General features: G+C 48.3%; 9 protein-coding genes, besides 1 other annotated feature; 2 read left to right on the forward strand and 7 right to left on the reverse strand.

The window, feature by feature from the left end:
- Window positions 1-959: 959 nt before the first annotated feature.
- FFUJ_11501 (uncharacterized protein) lies at window positions 960-1,361 on the forward strand (the record flags this gene model as incomplete). The annotated part of the gene is made up of 1 exon (XM_023570406.1): window positions 960-1,361. One exon carries the CDS (start codon window positions 960-962, stop codon window positions 1,359-1,361), a length of 402 nt encoding a protein of 133 aa, XP_023437524.1.
- A 576-nt stretch (window positions 1,362-1,937) lies between these two features.
- FFUJ_11502 (uncharacterized protein) lies at window positions 1,938-2,702 on the forward strand (the record flags this gene model as incomplete). The annotated part of the gene is made up of 1 exon (XM_023570408.1): window positions 1,938-2,702. One exon carries the CDS (start codon window positions 1,938-1,940, stop codon window positions 2,700-2,702), a length of 765 nt encoding a protein of 254 aa, XP_023437525.1.
- A 1,108-nt stretch (window positions 2,703-3,810) lies between these two features.
- On the reverse strand, window positions 3,811-4,926 carry FFUJ_11503 (related to salicylate hydroxylase; the record flags this gene model as incomplete). The annotated part of the gene is made up of 1 exon (XM_023570409.1): window positions 3,811-4,926. One exon carries the CDS (start codon window positions 4,924-4,926, stop codon window positions 3,811-3,813), a length of 1,116 nt encoding a protein of 371 aa, XP_023437526.1.
- Window positions 4,927-5,565: 639 nt separating this feature from the next.
- On the reverse strand, window positions 5,566-7,763 carry FFUJ_11504 (uncharacterized protein; the record flags this gene model as incomplete). XM_023570410.1 has 4 exons in its annotated part: window positions 5,566-6,586; window positions 6,638-7,271; window positions 7,334-7,399; window positions 7,466-7,763. The coding sequence occupies 4 exons, from the start codon at window positions 7,761-7,763 to the stop codon at window positions 5,566-5,568; spliced, it is 2,019 nt and encodes a 672-aa protein (XP_023437527.1).
- Window positions 7,764-8,091: 328 nt separating this feature from the next.
- Window positions 8,092-8,450, reverse strand: FFUJ_11505 (uncharacterized protein; the record flags this gene model as incomplete). XM_023570411.1 has 2 exons in its annotated part: window positions 8,092-8,101; window positions 8,155-8,450. The coding sequence occupies 2 exons, from the start codon at window positions 8,448-8,450 to the stop codon at window positions 8,092-8,094; spliced, it is 306 nt and encodes a 101-aa protein (XP_023438109.1).
- Window positions 8,451-8,951: 501 nt separating this feature from the next.
- On the reverse strand, window positions 8,952-9,392 carry FFUJ_11506 (uncharacterized protein; the record flags this gene model as incomplete). XM_023570412.1 has 3 exons in its annotated part: window positions 8,952-9,108; window positions 9,161-9,270; window positions 9,321-9,392. 3 exons carry the CDS (start codon window positions 9,390-9,392, stop codon window positions 8,952-8,954), a joined length of 339 nt encoding a protein of 112 aa, XP_023437528.1.
- A 463-nt stretch (window positions 9,393-9,855) lies between these two features.
- On the reverse strand, window positions 9,856-11,932 carry FFUJ_11507 (related to nitrate assimilation regulatory protein nirA; the record flags this gene model as incomplete). XM_023570413.1 has 4 exons in its annotated part: window positions 9,856-10,510; window positions 10,558-10,851; window positions 10,903-11,219; window positions 11,267-11,932. The coding sequence occupies 4 exons, from the start codon at window positions 11,930-11,932 to the stop codon at window positions 9,856-9,858; spliced, it is 1,932 nt and encodes a 643-aa protein (XP_023437529.1).
- A 1,230-nt stretch (window positions 11,933-13,162) lies between these two features.
- On the reverse strand, window positions 13,163-13,720 carry FFUJ_11508 (uncharacterized protein; the record flags this gene model as incomplete). The annotated part of the gene is made up of 1 exon (XM_023570414.1): window positions 13,163-13,720. The coding sequence occupies one exon, from the start codon at window positions 13,718-13,720 to the stop codon at window positions 13,163-13,165; it is 558 nt and encodes a 185-aa protein (XP_023437530.1).
- Window positions 13,721-14,197: 477 nt separating this feature from the next.
- Window positions 14,198-14,297, forward strand: a tRNA (tRNA-Leu).
- Window positions 14,298-14,514: 217 nt separating this feature from the next.
- Window positions 14,515-15,877, reverse strand: FFUJ_11509 (related to DNA repair exonuclease SIA1; the record flags this gene model as incomplete). XM_023570415.1 has 2 exons in its annotated part: window positions 14,515-15,665; window positions 15,718-15,877. The coding sequence occupies 2 exons, from the start codon at window positions 15,875-15,877 to the stop codon at window positions 14,515-14,517; spliced, it is 1,311 nt and encodes a 436-aa protein (XP_023437531.1).
- Window positions 15,878-16,359: the final 482 nt, after the last annotated feature.

Consider the following 16,359-nt stretch of genomic DNA (forward strand, 5'->3'; position numbering starts at 1 on the left):
GTTTATCCATCAGATGCAAGTCCGTAAAGGGACCCGGTCGATCAGAGAAGACGCTGCTGATTGTGTCGATTGTGAGCTTGATGGTGATGGTGGCGTTGAGCGTGGTTGGGGACAGATGGAGTGGAGAGGTAGGGCTTCCTTTACATGAAGAATCATGTTACAAATAAGGGTTGTTGGAATGTTTGTCAGCGGCACACCTGTTTTGTGGACAGTGAAACATGCCATGCACTCAATACCAACTACAATAACCTAAACCTTGCTACAAACAACTGCCAAAACCAAAGGGAGCAATACTGCTCTACTTTTTATTCTCCACGGTTGCCCTGTTTCACGGAGCCTTCTTACATGATCTTAGAATCTGAGGGACGATTTGCTTCTGTGGATGAATGAGGCTTCCAGTACTTTAACTGTTGCTAACGCGGGCCGCAATGAATCTTGAAAGTTAGGTGCAATATTATTCTTTCTCATAGCTTTCAGAAGCTTCGTCATCTAACAAGACCTCTCTCATCCATCTTGGCCATCTTTATTAGTCTCGGGCAAAGTATCCCTCAGATACGCTGTGCTAGCATTCACATCACCCGGCGTAAGTGGCTTATATCCCCGTTAAGTAGTTCCAATAACCATGGCTTACTGAACTCACTACCATTCATTCTGGCAACCCTAGGTGTTTATTTGGTGATTCTTTTCACATTCATTATCTAACGGTCGCTTCTCGGGTCGTGTTGCCGTAGCTGAGCAATTTGATCATGTTCGGGAGGAAGAAGACATTAGTTTCGGCCACAACGTTTGTTCATTGAACAAACAAATTACACAAAGGGTCTAAACACAAAAGGATGTCTTTGTCATTGTCGCACTATATAAGCCACGTTGTTATTCCGCCCGACCATCCTCAATGACTTCTCCTTCATCTTCGCCTAACTTTCCGTAAGATTGCACATGCTCTCGCCACATTAGTCGCAATGTTCATATTGCGCGTAGAAAGAAATTGGCGTCTCATAGCGCGTCAGATGCAGCGACTTCTGAAACAGATGAAGGACATGGCCGAAAGAGAAAACGCAGACTTCAACGATATCCTTGACGGTTTGGGCATCAACATGGACTTTATCTTTGATCTTGGTATTCTTGCTCCGTTGTCTGATACCGCCGAGGGTGAACTGCGCTGGCCAAAAGAGTGGCTTGAGCCCAAAGGTACATTCGATGCGAACTTGGACATGCTCAAAAGTTGGGTCCTTGACTGTTCCTCAAAGCAGGAGGACAAGGGCGAGGCCGATGCTCCAAGCCTGGTTAAGGGCCAAGGCTGTTTGTTTACGCCACCTCCTCTGACTGAGAGACAAAAGCGAGAGATATTCAGACGTCAATGATGCTGAATCAATCTTGTCAACTTTGATCCCGACACAGAAGACAACCAGTTTCAACAGGTCTGCATGGACTGTACAACATGGAGGTTATGCGTGGGCTTGCTTGAGGCTGTTGCATATACAAACTGCTATCCTCTTCCTTTACAACATCCTATCAAGACCTAGCACCTCTTCGACATATCATGGGCGAGAGGCTTGCTTCCGCCTTCCTGAGTCACTGAGAGGTAATGCCCATGTCATTCAACAAATGGAGAAGGGAGAGACAGGCTTTCGACCATACAGTTCTATTGCCAAACTACCGGAGACGGGGAGAATTAAATATATATTATCGATGTTTAGTGATGCTTTGGAACCCGAATCTCAGTGCTATACTTCCTGTGAAGCCGTAGATGAGCTTGATGGTTTCTTTCTTGTAGGTGTTGATCTCCGATGATTATGGTCGCTATTCTTAGTCCTACAACCAGCCTAAAACAGTACGCGTGTACCTTCGTCTCACCTTACAGCCCCACAACACCGTGTCAACTCTTATCAGTGCAACACAACCCCTCACCTACCAAACAACTCCAACCCACAAACAAAATGATCAAGCTTGTCGCATTCGACCTCGATGGCACTCTCGCTGAGAGCAAGCAGGCAATTCTCGACTCAATGGGCGAAGCCCTCGCCGATCTTTTGACCGTCGCCCACGTCGCAGTCATTTCGGGCGGCGATTGGCCTCAGTTTCAGAAACAGGTCGCAAGCCGTCTTCCCGCGCGAGCTGACCTTTCCAAACTCTGGCTCATGCCTACCACCGGCACAAAGCTCTACACGCACAAGGGAGATGAGTGGAAGGTGGAATATGCGGAACTCTTCAGTGAGGAGCAGAGGAAGAACATCATCGAGGCTTTCAACGCTGCTCTCGACGCCACGGGTTTCCAGCCAGAGCAGACTTGGGGTGAGCGTATTGAAGATCGAGGCAGCCAGATCACCTTTTCTGCACTCGGCCAACAAGCGCCCCCATCGGCAAAGGAGGTTTGGGATCCCAATTTTGAGAAGCGAAAGATTATCCAAGCAGACTTGTACAAGCGACTCCCAGACTTGTCAATCAACATGGGCGGAGCGACTTCAATAGACATCACGCAGAAGGGTGTTGACAAGGGCTACGGGCTGAAGAAGCTCTCGGCAGCGAGTGGGATTCCCCTGGAGCAGATCATGTTCATCGGAGATGCCATCTTTCCAGGTGGAAATGATTACCCTGCTAAGGAATTGGGACTGCACACGGTGCGAGTGAAGAACCCGGATGGGACTCTGGCTGCTATTGCCGGCATCGTTGCGTGTTTGAGCGAGACTGGGCCTTTACATTGACGTGGGACCCCAATCAATAGCACTTCAAGCCTGTGAGGGGAATTAATGGCTTCCTACTTTCGAGGGATATTAGGAGAAAATATCGTTCATGTTGGGAGGGAAGCAGGGCAGATAACAACTAGCAAAAGACCCTTCAAGCTATGAGGATTCAATATCACTAGAGCTGGTATATATCAATTAACCTTCGCACCCAATATGCAACTCGCTGCTAAATGCGTATTTTCACGTGCGCGACATGGCATGCACCTTTTATCAATCTGTCTGAATAGGGCTCGCGCATCGTCATGTCTAAATAACCAGGACCTTTCAAGCCCTTATTGTACACCGTGACACCTACAAGGTTCACGAACTAATCATATTTGGGAAGCTTGAGGGTTTCACATGCAGCTTCGACGTTCAGACCGGTTCACTGAGTATATTAACGTAACCAAATCGTCGCTAGCCTGGGACCATGTTGTTGGACTTCTATCCCAGCCTAATCCCACGGACCACGGGCCTGTAGCTTCGAAGAGTTAGTATTTTGATCGATAAAGATGGTAAGCAAAGTATCAGGATGTCGAATGCCTCAGCTTGTGTAACGGAAACAGCTTGAATCACATGTGATCATAGCCATGGAAGTATTTGTTTCGATCTCATCATTGATGGGGGGGAACTTAGTAAATGATAAGAAGGCTTACCTTTCAAAACCAGAGGAATGATGTCAAGGTTTCCAATGATTCTAGCCTGATAGCATGTACATCTTTTAACAAAGACTTCAACTCCCAGGAGTGGATGGGCCTCAATCACGAACCCTCTCACGACCCCAACTGCTCCTGGTCTCGAATATATGGGCGAACGCGGGAATGAAGGAAGAAGAAGACAAGAAACATTTGCGGCATTTTCTACTTTTCAACGTGGGATTCGTGCCCAATATTTTTCAAGGGGTCCCTGCTCGGAAGAGCGTTGATCCATGCGCAGCCAAGATGATATCGAGGTCATGCGTCTACTGAGGACGGTCATCACGCCTTGGCCCCCCTTGACCGATAACAATCTTTCAATCATTACTGCGTATTGATGTTCTCACTAGCTATCCAAAATACAAAATACAAAACTGTTTGAGAACGCTGGCTCAGATGTTGACCTTGTCAATGTCGTACACCATCTGCTGCGTCTCTGAACCCCAACGATCCATGCCAAACGCCCAAGCACCTTGCATAAACAGCCAAAGTCCTGTCTCTTTCAGCCATAGGCCCCATAGCCCTGTCTTTCTTCTCATCTTTGCATTTCCAGAAGATGTGGTCGCGATATCTTCAACTCTTGGTCTCCGGATGTCATCAAACTGCTTGAATGCATCGCCAAGAGACAGTCCCTTTTCGAGAAGACGGGCAAGGAGAAACGCGTCTTCGAATGCCATCGATACTCCTTGGCCTGCATGAGGTGGCATAGCATGTGCGGCATCACCAAGAAGGAGAGTTCTTCCTTTGTACCATCTTCCCCCGGTAGGTAGCTTGTAAATCGGGTAGAACTTCACAGCTGTCGAATTGCTAATAAGCTCTCGCAAGTTATCGCCCCACTCTCCACCAGCATCTTCAAGAGTTCTGTGAAGTTGAGTCTTGTACCCCTCCACTTCCTCCCGTCGATGAAGCTCCCATCCATTACGGGCGTCCTCAGAATCCGGCAGCGGGACTTCTTTGGACAGAAACCACTGGATCTCGTCATCGGAAGCAGTGCATGTGATGACGCCAAACATACCCTCTTGAGTCATTGTGACATTCATGCCTCTTATTTCTTGTCGAGCTGCCTTGGAAACACAAGACGCTGAGACCAATGCACCAATGCCTGACATTCCCGTGTATACAGGTGCCTGCTGTGGATCGACATGCATGCGTCGTACGGCCGAGTGAATCCCGTCGCACCCAAGGAGAAAGTCCGCCGTGTCGCTGGTCCCGTCAGAGAAGGTCACGGTGACTGAATCAGCCGACTCTGTGATGAAGATGAGTGATTTGTCGTAGTGCAATGCGATACCAGCTTCATCAACCGCTTCCAATAAGGTATCGAGTAGATCAGTTCGTTTAATCCTCATGTACCCATAGCCAGTCTGTTCCTTTGCTGCTGAAACAATGTCCTTTCGTCCCAGAACTCCTCCATTTATAGAGTGGATGATCATGTTGGAGTGGCTGCTTCCACGCTCCTTGAGCTCTGAGTAAACTCCCAAGCGATCAAGAAGGCGCAGACCATTTGGCATGATGCCTATGGCGCTCCCCAATGTCGAGGGTGCTGATCGAAGCTCATAGATCGTGCAGTCAATGCTCACCTGCTGCCGTAGGTGTAGAGCGGTTACGAGACCCGCGGGGCCTCCGCCGATGATGATGGCCTACCGAGATGTTAGGCTTGTTGGCAGCCTGTAGTTTGAGGGACTTGCCTTCATTCTTCGATCCAATATTGATTGATGAGATGTAAAATGTTCTTGTCTTTTTCATTCCGAATTGGAGTTGTCGTTTATAACTACTTCATGTGTTGGAGATCATGCGGAAGTCCGCGGTCGAGGATTTCCCTTTTCGGCCATCCGTGTCCGAGCCAGGCTAATCGGACATTAACTACAACGCCGGCTGAGGCGACTGCATCCAGCTCTGGAAACTGTCACAGGTAATCAGCTATAATGATACAAACCTCGAGTTTCAGACATGTATTGCGCGCCAGCGTCATATCATGGCATGAGACTGCAAAGTTTTGATATTGCCAACTCCACGCAAACTCGAAGGGGGTATTTCCATCATGAAGGGTTTGTATGGCTCAAATTATCCAATGTATCTCTTGCAACCCACGCCACAAACATCATAGTAATTCCATGCTGCAATCCGCCCATCGCCATGCTTCGAACTAATTAACTGAAGTTGCTAGGATCAAAGTCGAGGTCCTGCAGAAGAGAAGTCCACTGAAACTCTTCAAGGTCAGGGACAGCAGCCAAGAAGTCTGACCAAAGCTGGTGCGAATGTTCATCCCCAAAACCGTCTTCCTGCATGCCCACTACAGTATCATTCATATCTGTGAAGGCGCTTTCAGGAACTGAATCTAAGTTCGCGCTTGATGTTGCAGCCGGCGAAGCTGATGGGATCGCATTCGCACGCTGCTTCTGCAAGGTCCCCATGACCTGTTCCATATTCTTCTCGATTCCTCTGATCAGGCTCTCCGCGTTCTTTCTTGATCTGTTCAGCGTCTCGTACGCGCCCTTAACCTTTTCCTTCATGGCTTCCGCATCGGGGGCATCAGGATTGTGAGACAGGTCGACTGCCAACGCTACAGCGGCTGAGGTGACATGCAAGAAGATTACCCAATACCTCTCAGGTCTAAAGTGAAGCTTGGCAACCGGGTCGTCCATCATGCGTCTGAGTTCCAGGATCTTGTACGCTGATGTGAGGATCGTGGTTCGAGAGTAAGAATATCGAGGATCTGAGTAGGCTGCGAGGTGATAAGGACGATGGAGTCGACAAATACGAGCGTGGATGCCGAGGTGGAGACTTATTCGCTGCCAGTAGATGAACGGCCTTGACTCGCAAATCTCCTTGGACTTCTGCATACTTTCCGGGTCGAGCTTGCAGAATTCAGGAAGACCCTTGACAAAATCCTGCAGTTTTCTATCAAGGTGGAGAATGATTGCGTAGTCTTCTTCGGGGGCGTCGTCGGCCAGGGGTGCGATCGTATCGATAATCTCACGAGATATTTCTGCCGTTCTGAGTCGCAAAAAGAAGAATGTCATATCTGTCGGAATGGAGATGGGTAAATCGGGGATATCGCCTGAAATCGTGAGCGCGGCATCGTCGACGTTACACGGTTGTTTGACTCTCATCAGTCTCGGGATGAAAGTATAAATACCCTCTTGCGAGCTCCCGGAGAAAGAAGTCAGCCTGATGAAAGGTCAGCTAGATCAGTCACTGATGGTAGAAAGGATGCGTCACCAGTCAGAAGCAACCATGTTCCACCATATACGTCTCTGAACCTCCAAGTCAATGTTGTTGGCCGGGTTTATCTCCCGCTCTTTCTGTGCGGCAGGGCTGTCTAGGCGATGAATCATCATTTCGCGGCACATATTGTAGCACCGGCTTCTAAGATCCAGTGCCTTGATCGGGACGACATCATCAGAGTTGATGGCCACATGCGCAAGCGTACATATCGCTGAGGCAGCGGTGACGGAGGGCGGTAGTGGTGTGCGAGCGTCTTCAATGATCAACAGAGCAGAGTGAAAATAACAGTCAAAGGCTGATACGGCGTTCGCTTTTGTTGCTCCAAGCCTATGAAGAAGTTCATCTGTCCAGGCCAAAGCCGCACCAGCAAAGATACTAAAAAGCATGAGCAACTCGTCAAACTTTGGAGTTTCTTTGTCGGAGCCCAAGCAGCTATAAACAAGTGATCTAGTCGATGGCACGTGCAGGACACCGAATGTAGGTTGGATGGTGTCAATGAAGTGTTCGCAAAGCAGATGAGCTTGATGGGCAGGCGGGAGATTCGACTTCAAATGGTTCAAGCGCTCATTGACATAACCAGATTTGTTATTTGAGGGAGCTTCAGTGTGGCAGTTGAACAGCTTGCGGCCTATATGGTATGATCAGCTTCGAATGGACCAACATAGCAGGATTCCGGCTGAAGGCTCGTACTGGAGGAAGTTAACTCTGGTTGCGCCAGCTGCGATACTTGAGCTTCATTGGGGAAGACGGCTTTCTCTAGTTTCGTTAGTCTGTCAAACATTTCCTTGTTTCTGATGCCATTAGCATGGCGAGTGAGCGTACTGGGGACAGGGTTGACTAACAGGTCCAGCTGTCTTTGTGGAGAGAAGGCCAAGGCGCTTTCGTCTGAATCGACTAAAGCATCACCAAGGTTCAGTTCCGGTAATGCTTCACTCTCTAAAGAGTTCGTAGCTCGACTACCATTCTCGTAAACGCACGTGAGGCGCCGCTGGGTACAGTTCGAACAAGGCTGATTGCGATCACAGCGCCGCTTCTTCTCGCGGCAAGGCCGGCACGAAACTGGCAGCCGAGAAGCCCTGTAAGTCGACATAATAGGCGCTCCGGAGTAATTGCGCTTCATAGTGTGAAACTTGGGCGCATCGGTATCGGCATCGGATATTGATCAATTGACATGGTCAGATTCATGAAGCGGAGATGTTAGGTCGAAGCCGCGGGTCCGCGGAGTAAAATTGACAAATACGGTTAGCAGAAACAAAGCATCTTCACGTGATGCTGGCGTCTTTCAGGTACCCTGAGGTTATCATCATGAATAAATACTAAGTAAATGCTGAGACAAGTACAGGAACACGGAGCACAATATGAATCATGTTATTATTATTAAGCCACGCTTGTTATAGAAATTCCAATTCCATTCCTGAAACCTTCCACAATTGAAACCGGTTGACAACTTAGTTTTCTCTGCAATGAATGTTAACTCTATCCAAGTGAGTTTCAAGATCAGCAAGACTTACAATATGGCCAACTCAAGATCACCTTGGATTTTGGCTTTCAGCTGTAACTCAACATCGAGATCCATATCCAATCTCACGCGAGGTGCGCTGCTTTTCTTTCCCGTCTCTTGACTCGCTGGTTGAACAGGTTGCTGATCTTGGGGGTGATTCATGGCTCCTTGAGACCCAGTGTTGGTACGATCGACCTGGTTACTCTGTGAATCTTGGGTCATTTGTTTTGATTCAGTCTCGCTAGGATAATCGCTTTGATCACTGGTGGCTGAGCGTGCTTCTTGATTCGTTCTTTCTGTTGCCATTTTGGATGTCTTGAGAGATGGTTGATTGCGATTTCTGGTGGTAGGGGCTTTTGATATGCTCTGAACAACTCTTTCTGTTACTCAAACTTATAAAGTTAGAAATACTAAGAAATTGCTCTGTTCTGCCTTCATGAGTTGATTCATATCTGGGTGGCGATTGGAAAAGTGGCACTATGATGTCAATGCCCCCGTCTTCAGGCAAGGACAAGTTTCATCCAACACGTGACCATGATGTCGATGAGTGTCATTCTGTCGAACGATTGGTGCCAAAATTGTTGCTAGATTTCTATGGAAGGCGAAGTTGCATCGCAGAACAGCTTAGAACAGAATGTTGAGGAAGCGTCCTGCAGAGGACCAGGTCTGCAGCACTGTACCCCTGTCATCAACCCAAGCAAGTCAGATATCTACTAAGCAATGCTAGCCACCTTGCTACAAAACGACAGTTTTCCTTCCAAATTGCTAAATCAGGGTTGACAATCACCAAAGTCTGCTGTGCAGTGACTAAGGCCGATCAAACCCACCAGCTCCAGGACCTGCCTTCGCAAGAGGATGGAATTCAAAAGACCCAACAAAGATGCCCGAGTCCAAGTACTTCTTTGCCCATTCCCTCACATGCTCTGAACTTACATGCGCCGCATACGCGTCTCGATCAGCGAACCTTTAGCATTGAAGTCAGTTGCAGTCGCGTGTCTCATATGTAAAGTACTTACTTCTCCATGCAGACGAACTCGTCTTTACCCTCAGTCTTGTAGAACCTGTAGATCTTGGCGCCTGGTTCCTTCAAGGTCGCTGCGGCAACTTCTGCCAGACAAGCATGGGCCTGACTATTGAGAACACAGACTGGGCATAACAGTATGATGGGACTCATACCTCATCAATCCTGTCCGGATTCACCGCGATGGTGGAAACAGAAAAGTACTCTCCAGATTCTTCTGAGGCCATATTGAGTTGAACTGATAAAAGTATGTTGTGCAAGTCTTGTTTCTAATTTTTGGAGTGATTTGGGTCGTGATGAGAATAAATGGGGGTGTAAGCACTACCTGGATCCGAGCTCCGTGGAGTCAAGTAAGAAGTGGTCGTCAGCTTTTGCTGACAGTGGCTCCACCGCTCTTTCTTTTGACGGTAAGATTGTAGGACACCTCACAAGAAGGGAACCCTGTAGAGAGTATAACTCGGCTCTCAGACTGGATTAGAATCTTGAGCTAGCTCAGAGAAATCAAAGGTCAACCAGAGCAAATATGTAATGTCGCTATCCCTTGACTAATAACGGGTATTCTAAACTGTATACAAGATTATACAGACGAGCCAGTCTATGTTCGCCATACGAAGTGACCATTATTCAGCTCGTCAACCAACGCTCCTTCATCACTTCATATATTCCATCAAAAATCATACAATGGCTTCGCTAAGCGTATTTCTCCTCCTCCGTCGCTTCAGTCAACGTCAAGTCCAAATCTCGCTGATCTCCCTTCCAAACGTTAGGCTCATTCGTCATCTCGACTTCTTTTCCGCGAGTAGGCTCATTTTGTGAACTCAGTCTCTGAAATTCGCCAGCCAAGGCTTCCATGCCGATGTCATCCATGCTCTCACTCGTTGAATCGAGGTTGATTGGATAAAGACTGCTATATGTGCCCTCTTGTTTGAGCGCCCGTGTTGTAGCTCTGATGTCTTCGATCATGCTGTTGTTTGTCCATCCTTCACCTTTGAAGGTTCCGTTTTGCCAACCTATTGTCATCAAGCCTTCTGTAATACCTCGGAGCCCCTTGCACCAAATTGCTATCGACAGGCATCCACGCGCCGCCAACATGAAGTAAAACTGCGCGTCGGATGTATCGGGATTTCGAAAGACTTCGTTGATGATGGTGAGAAATCCGGGGGTGATGAACATAGTAAGGTTCGTTAACTCGAATCGTTTCCTGTATAGATATACAAGCCGCTTGAGTTGATGGATGGATGCTTCGTGAGTGGTAGTGGCGAGTTCGCCTCCCCCAGCGTCTTCATAGCTTCTACGACCGAGAAATGGGCGCCACATGTCTATTACTGCTGTCTGGTACCAAATGCTGTGACGATCAGTTGACAACCTTCAGATGGATTTTACTCCACTCACTGTAGTACCAGAACATGGTGGGGGCAGTTTTCACTCCTCTGTACGTCCTCGGGAAGGATGCTGGCCCAGTCGAGTAACAGTTGATACATCCGATGTGCGTGTGACATTGGTAGACGGCTAAAGTGACTATAACCTTCACGAAATGCTTGATGTATGATGACCCAGAACTTAGATATCCACGTAAATGTGCTTCCCATATGCTCATTCAAGGGCGGTCCGGAAACATCTCCTGGTATAGGTAAAGATGGTGAATTTCGTATTCGATGTTCTGCTCGGAAGTTGATACAGTGGAGACTACATCAAGTCAGTATGGGTGTCTGCATGGTCAGGGTAATAAATGCCAACCTATGCCAGCCAAAGGTCCCCCAAGCGGCGAAAGATGCTGCTGTCCGTATTTCGTCGTCGTCGTCGTTGAAGTTAGGCACTGATGTTCCGTCATCGCTGAAAAGGCCAAGTCCACGAGCTATTTGTACGCTGGCGTCAAGGTAGAACAGACCAACTTTGTCTTGACCATACTGGTTACAAGTAAGTACAAGAAACATTGCTGATGATAACGTGGTGATGGCAGTATGGTCTGTTAAATCCTTCCATCGCCTCTTGGCCTCTCTCAAAAACGCAAGAGAGAATGTTTGAGCTCGTGGCTCAAACTGGGAGTAGGAGGCCTGCCCGTATCAGCAAACATTTAGTCAAGTCAAGGGGGACAGCGTACGCAGGCCCAAGCAAGGAGTGAGCTGACGAGAAGTTGCGAGCAAAAGCGACCTCCGCCTGCCACAAAATCTCGAATGAATAGATCGGCATCAAAGAATGCTAGTAGGGGGTGTTCGTTGACCAGATAGAAAGATATGGCTTGCGCAACCAGGCTTTCGGGTATAGGTATAGAAGTCCACTGCCATATTTGAAGAGACTCCAGCCGAGGGTCAATGCCAGTATCTCCAGTGGTGTCGCTTGGCGTCGAGAAAGATTCAGAAGTCGACGGTGTCTCCGATCTTTGACCGAATTCTATTGGTGTGAATGGTGTCAAGGGTGCTGTCGCTTGTTGATTCGGAGATGTCAGGGCCCGTTTGTTAACTGCCAGTAGTCCAAGATCTACATCCTTGATGTCAAGAGTTTCCAGGATAGGGAATACACCAGAAAATCGCATGTTTAGGTCCAGCTCAATTGGTGAATCGGCTGAAGTTCCCGCGAGACTGGTGGCTAGGGGGTCGGTTGGTGAAGGTGGCTTTATGATGCCTGAGTCAAGAACTTGCAAGAATTCCGACACAGAACCGCTGCTGCGTAAGCTCCCCAGAAGCTCTTGAACGTGTTCATCGGGGGCAGTCCTCAGGAGCTCCAACGCCTGAAAGAGATCCTTAGAGCACTTTCTCAGTTCTATCATCTTCTCATGAGAAACCTCGGCACGATATACACAGTGCTGTCTTCGGCTCGCGCAAGCCGAACATGTTGGTTTACGGCCATCACACTAGAGAGAATGAAAGCCTGTTACTCATACATGACACCAATAAGGTATGATACGGCAGGACAAACCTTTGATTTCCGGACGCGGCAGTTGTTGCAGGCGACTGGTGTCAAGGCTGGCCTGGGTATGTCGGAGACATCGAGGGGGGCATATTGAGGCTCATGATCCGTTTTTTTGGGACTTTCTGGGGAGCAACTGTCGATTAGACTTTTGGTGTTTTTGTGCTCGTGTGGGGTTATTTGAGCTGGTCATGAGAATTTCGATGTCAAACAAAACGAGTGTAGATTCAAAGGAGTTGGCTATTCTTGAGAATTTGCCTCTGAGTGGCAAAAGAGGAATGAGATTTTGCTGGGGTCACCTGCCAGTCCCAAAGGAGAAATGATGGGCGACTATGTAGAGTGAGATGAGGTGCGGCAGAATGATCGTGTTGGTTCAAGTAGACTTGGGCCAGCTGAAACGTTGATAAAAGCAGTGTCTGTGTATCGCATGTTGATTTCTCGTCTGGGTAGGGCTGGGCTGGGCTGTCGTGTCGTGTCGTTGGAACAAGGCAGAGCGTGTGTAACTGAGTGACTCCATTCCGTGTTGGAAGACCAGGCCGAGAGGGAGGGGACCCCGCCTCGCATTTCCTCCGGCGTGGTCTGATTGGAGGGATCTCCGTGGTTTGGGCTACAGTCATACGATAAGGCTGTTAGTGCATATTTCTTGATTGGCCATTAATGAACGCTATTCGCATATCCCTGTTTTTGCTAGAGAAGATATCTGACGTCACATCGGTCCCTGTTGGCAACTCACCTTTCTTTACCATTGCTACAGATCTCGGTAGAAGATGGTGAGGTCGAGCTGAGATGGCATCAGATCGAACCGAGGAGTAGCCACTTCAAGTCAGTGTTCGTCATTCCACAAGCCGCTTCCAGACTTACCTCATTGGACACTGTAAACCAGCCAACTCGTCTGGTCTGGTCTGGTCTGGTCATATCGAGTTTATTACATCTCACATTTTCTGGAAAATTGTGGAATCCGAAGGCTGAAAAGATTCGATTCAAAACTTACCGAAATTCTATTTCTACAACTTACCTTTTAGCTATCCGACAGCTCCAACCCCAACCCGGCCTGATTAGATACACCAAGAACGAAACCCCCAGTCCTGCCTCAAAGCTGTGCACTAGGATCCAGTAACGGAATAATTCCATTCTCCCGTATGAAAACCTTGTTGATATGCCAATTCTTCTCCAACTCGGTCTTGGGTCTCTTGCTTCTCTTCTTCTTCTTCTTATTTTTGAACGAGTCCCCCGAATCACTGCCCAACGGAATGTACGGCCAGGTCTCTTCCGATGGGAGAACTTGGGCCTCAGAGTCTTCCGTGAGGTTCTCGCGGTGTGACCCGCCTTGATGTTTCGAGCCACAGTGCTGAGAAGAAGGGGGCTCAGTGACTTCTTTCTGTGGAGGCTCATAGTTGAGCTTCAGAAGCTGTTCCTCGATTAGATCCATGATGGCTCGGGCTTCTCTATGTCGCTCGAGCAAGATACGTATTTGGATTTCCTTGGAAGGATTTCCGATGAGAGGCATCCTGGCTCCTGGGTTTGTGGGCTCTATCAACTCCAACTCTTCTGTGGCGGTACTAACCTGATTCGCCCAATCCTCAACGGTCTCTACAAGCCTGTGAGCCTTGTAGCAGTGTTCGACAACGTCTTGAGACAAGACAGACATGGTGATATATTCCCTTTTCTATAGAGGTGCAGAAACTTCAACAGGAATGGCTGTTTATGAAGGTCGGTATGTTGGAGCGAATTGTAGATCGATAATTGAACATGAAACTTGTGCCCAGTTTATATGCTTTATTCGCTCAGTGCAACACCTAAGGGAGTGAAAGATCGAATGATCATTCGAATTACTGGCACAATATTGAATAGAGCGACAAATTTTGGTTGTTCTCTGGTCCGGCGGTCTTTGTCTTCGAACAATACCTGCTTAAGGATATGGTTCAGCTCAGTGGCTGAAAGCCTAAGCCGCTCCGAATAAACCTGTGGAGTAAGCTAATGAGAATAAGCCGAACAACGACGTTTCTTTCATCGAACCATCAGAACAATTAGCCCAGTACTGAAAGGTGCGTCCTCTTCGATCGAGCCTCGTCAACCAAGGATCTGGGGTTCGCTACGAGCAGGTTTGAGTAACAGCACTAGCTTGGGTGAGATGGCCGAGTTGGTTATGGCGCCAGGTTAAGGTTAACCTTAACACCAATTTCCTGGTGGAGCAATCCTCCTGGGTTCGAGTCCCAGTCTCATCAACGAATATTCTTTTTGCACTTTTGCGATGATAAGTCCTGCATACTTTTTTCTCCCTTTTCTCTTTCTAAAGCCAAGCCCAGTAGTTTTCATTGACGACCAGGCGTACTAGGAATGGCTATCACGGTGGAGGAACGAGATATTGTAGTGGCGCTTGGCGCTGGGGGAATCATTGTCTATATTTTTTACTCTAAATGCAATGCAATATGAACGCCGTTTCTATAACATAATCCATGTAATAACTCCTGCGAAAACAATCAAAGACGAATTGAAAGCATTGGGTAATCCAAAACGCGCTCCTAAAGAAACAGGCCTTGTAGAAGGTGTCGGCGTAGAAGAGCTTGCAATGCTGAGAAATGTTTTCTGATTCGGGGTTGCGGCGTATGCATCAGTGTTGTAAGTCGAGTTCAAAGAGATGCTTCCAACGACCTCATCCGACTCGAGGCGGATATGCGAATCGATTTCAAGATTCTTCAGGCCCTCTTGTGTGACAACGATTTGGCGACCACCTCTGATCCAGTCTCCATAGCCACCGTAGCCAGTATGTTGACCGTAGCAGAGATTGATGCCGTTGCCAGGAAGGTCCATGTCGCCAACCTTGTCTTCCCACTTGTAGCACCATGAGTTCGCGTGATCGTGGCCGGAAAAGAGACCAATGACGCCAGGTGTCGCAACGAGAGCTTGCATCAATGGGAGGTCTTGGTCGCTGTAATCACAACCTCCCTTCTTGTCTGCGCACCATCCCGCACCTTGCTGAATGACTGTTTCGTCATTGATGCCAGGGTGGTAATTCTCATCGATGCCATTGTTCTGCAGCATAAGAGAGGCGTAGACGGGGATGTGAACAAAGGCCAATGAAGGAATGTTCTTGCCATATTCCTCGCGCAAATCAGCATTGGTCTCGTTGAACCATTCCACGACGCTCTTATCAACCCAGTTTGGCTGAGCACCGCCCTGGTAGTAAAAGCCGCCTCGGGAATCAAAGAACCAGAGTATCAGCTCGGGTGTGCAGTTTGAACTGCAGTTCGATGCGTATACGGGGAGGTAGTAGTTCGTTGTTCCAGCATCGCTTCCAGGAACCATAGAATCTGTTCGAGATCCAGGCCATGTATGCTCGCGCTCTAACATGGCGGTTCCATTGAGATTGCGATTGTGATCATGGTTACCGTATGTTGAAGCCCACGTCATGTTACGATCTACCATCGGGGAGACGATTTGATCGATGTATACCGTGCTATTGTGAATGAATGTTGACTCGCCGTTGATAAGGTCGCCGTTTAGGACTACCAAGTCTGGTAGCTCGGCATCGATCACGTCGCCCATGACCTTGACAGTCCTAGCATCTTTCTCGGGCCCTATTGAGGAGGCATCTAGATCTTGGTCAGTGACTTGCCTCGAGCGATTGTAGCTTCAATGCCGTACCTTCAGCGAAATGGAGATCTGAAAAAACTGATATTTGAAATGTTCCGTCGCTCTTGAACTTCAATGGGTCAAGATTGCTGTTGTCAACCTGATCGCGCTGAGCGGCAGCTCGTAGCGATTGCCCGGCCAGGAAACTTGTGAGAGCGAGTGATCGCAGCATCATGGATTGAGTGGTGGTTTGTGAAAGAAGCCTTTGTAGGGAAAAGTACCTCAAATTGGCTCGGATAGTCAGGGGGGTGGTATAGTGCCTAGGTCAAAGGCTTGAGAGTGTACAACCATCACACCTTGGAGAAGGGCGGGAGGCACGATGGGGTTTTGATAGTTGCAGCAAACACCAAGAGAAAAAGATATCAAGCGATTATGACGCGTTGAGGTGCTTGGCCCAGCCATGATGCCAAGCCATGATGCCAAGCCATGATGGGGATGCCATGCTCGCGTGTTGTGCTACTCGACTCGGCGTCCGAAGCAATGAATTACGCGGTCACCCGTCCATGATTCGTCTCTCATACGCAACTGTTGGCCTCGGAAACCTAAACCTTAACTTTAGATCCCTTGGCGTGGCTTGGACATGCGCTCTGGCCAATACATGCCCTGCAAGTACGACATGGCCAATTCTTGGCAGGCTCGGTAAGTATGGCAACT

Source organism: Fusarium fujikuroi, chromosome FFUJ_chr11 (genome assembly GCF_900079805.1).
Source record: "Fusarium fujikuroi IMI 58289 draft genome, chromosome FFUJ_chr11".
Taxonomy (NCBI): Eukaryota; Fungi; Ascomycota; class Sordariomycetes; order Hypocreales; family Nectriaceae; genus Fusarium; species Fusarium fujikuroi.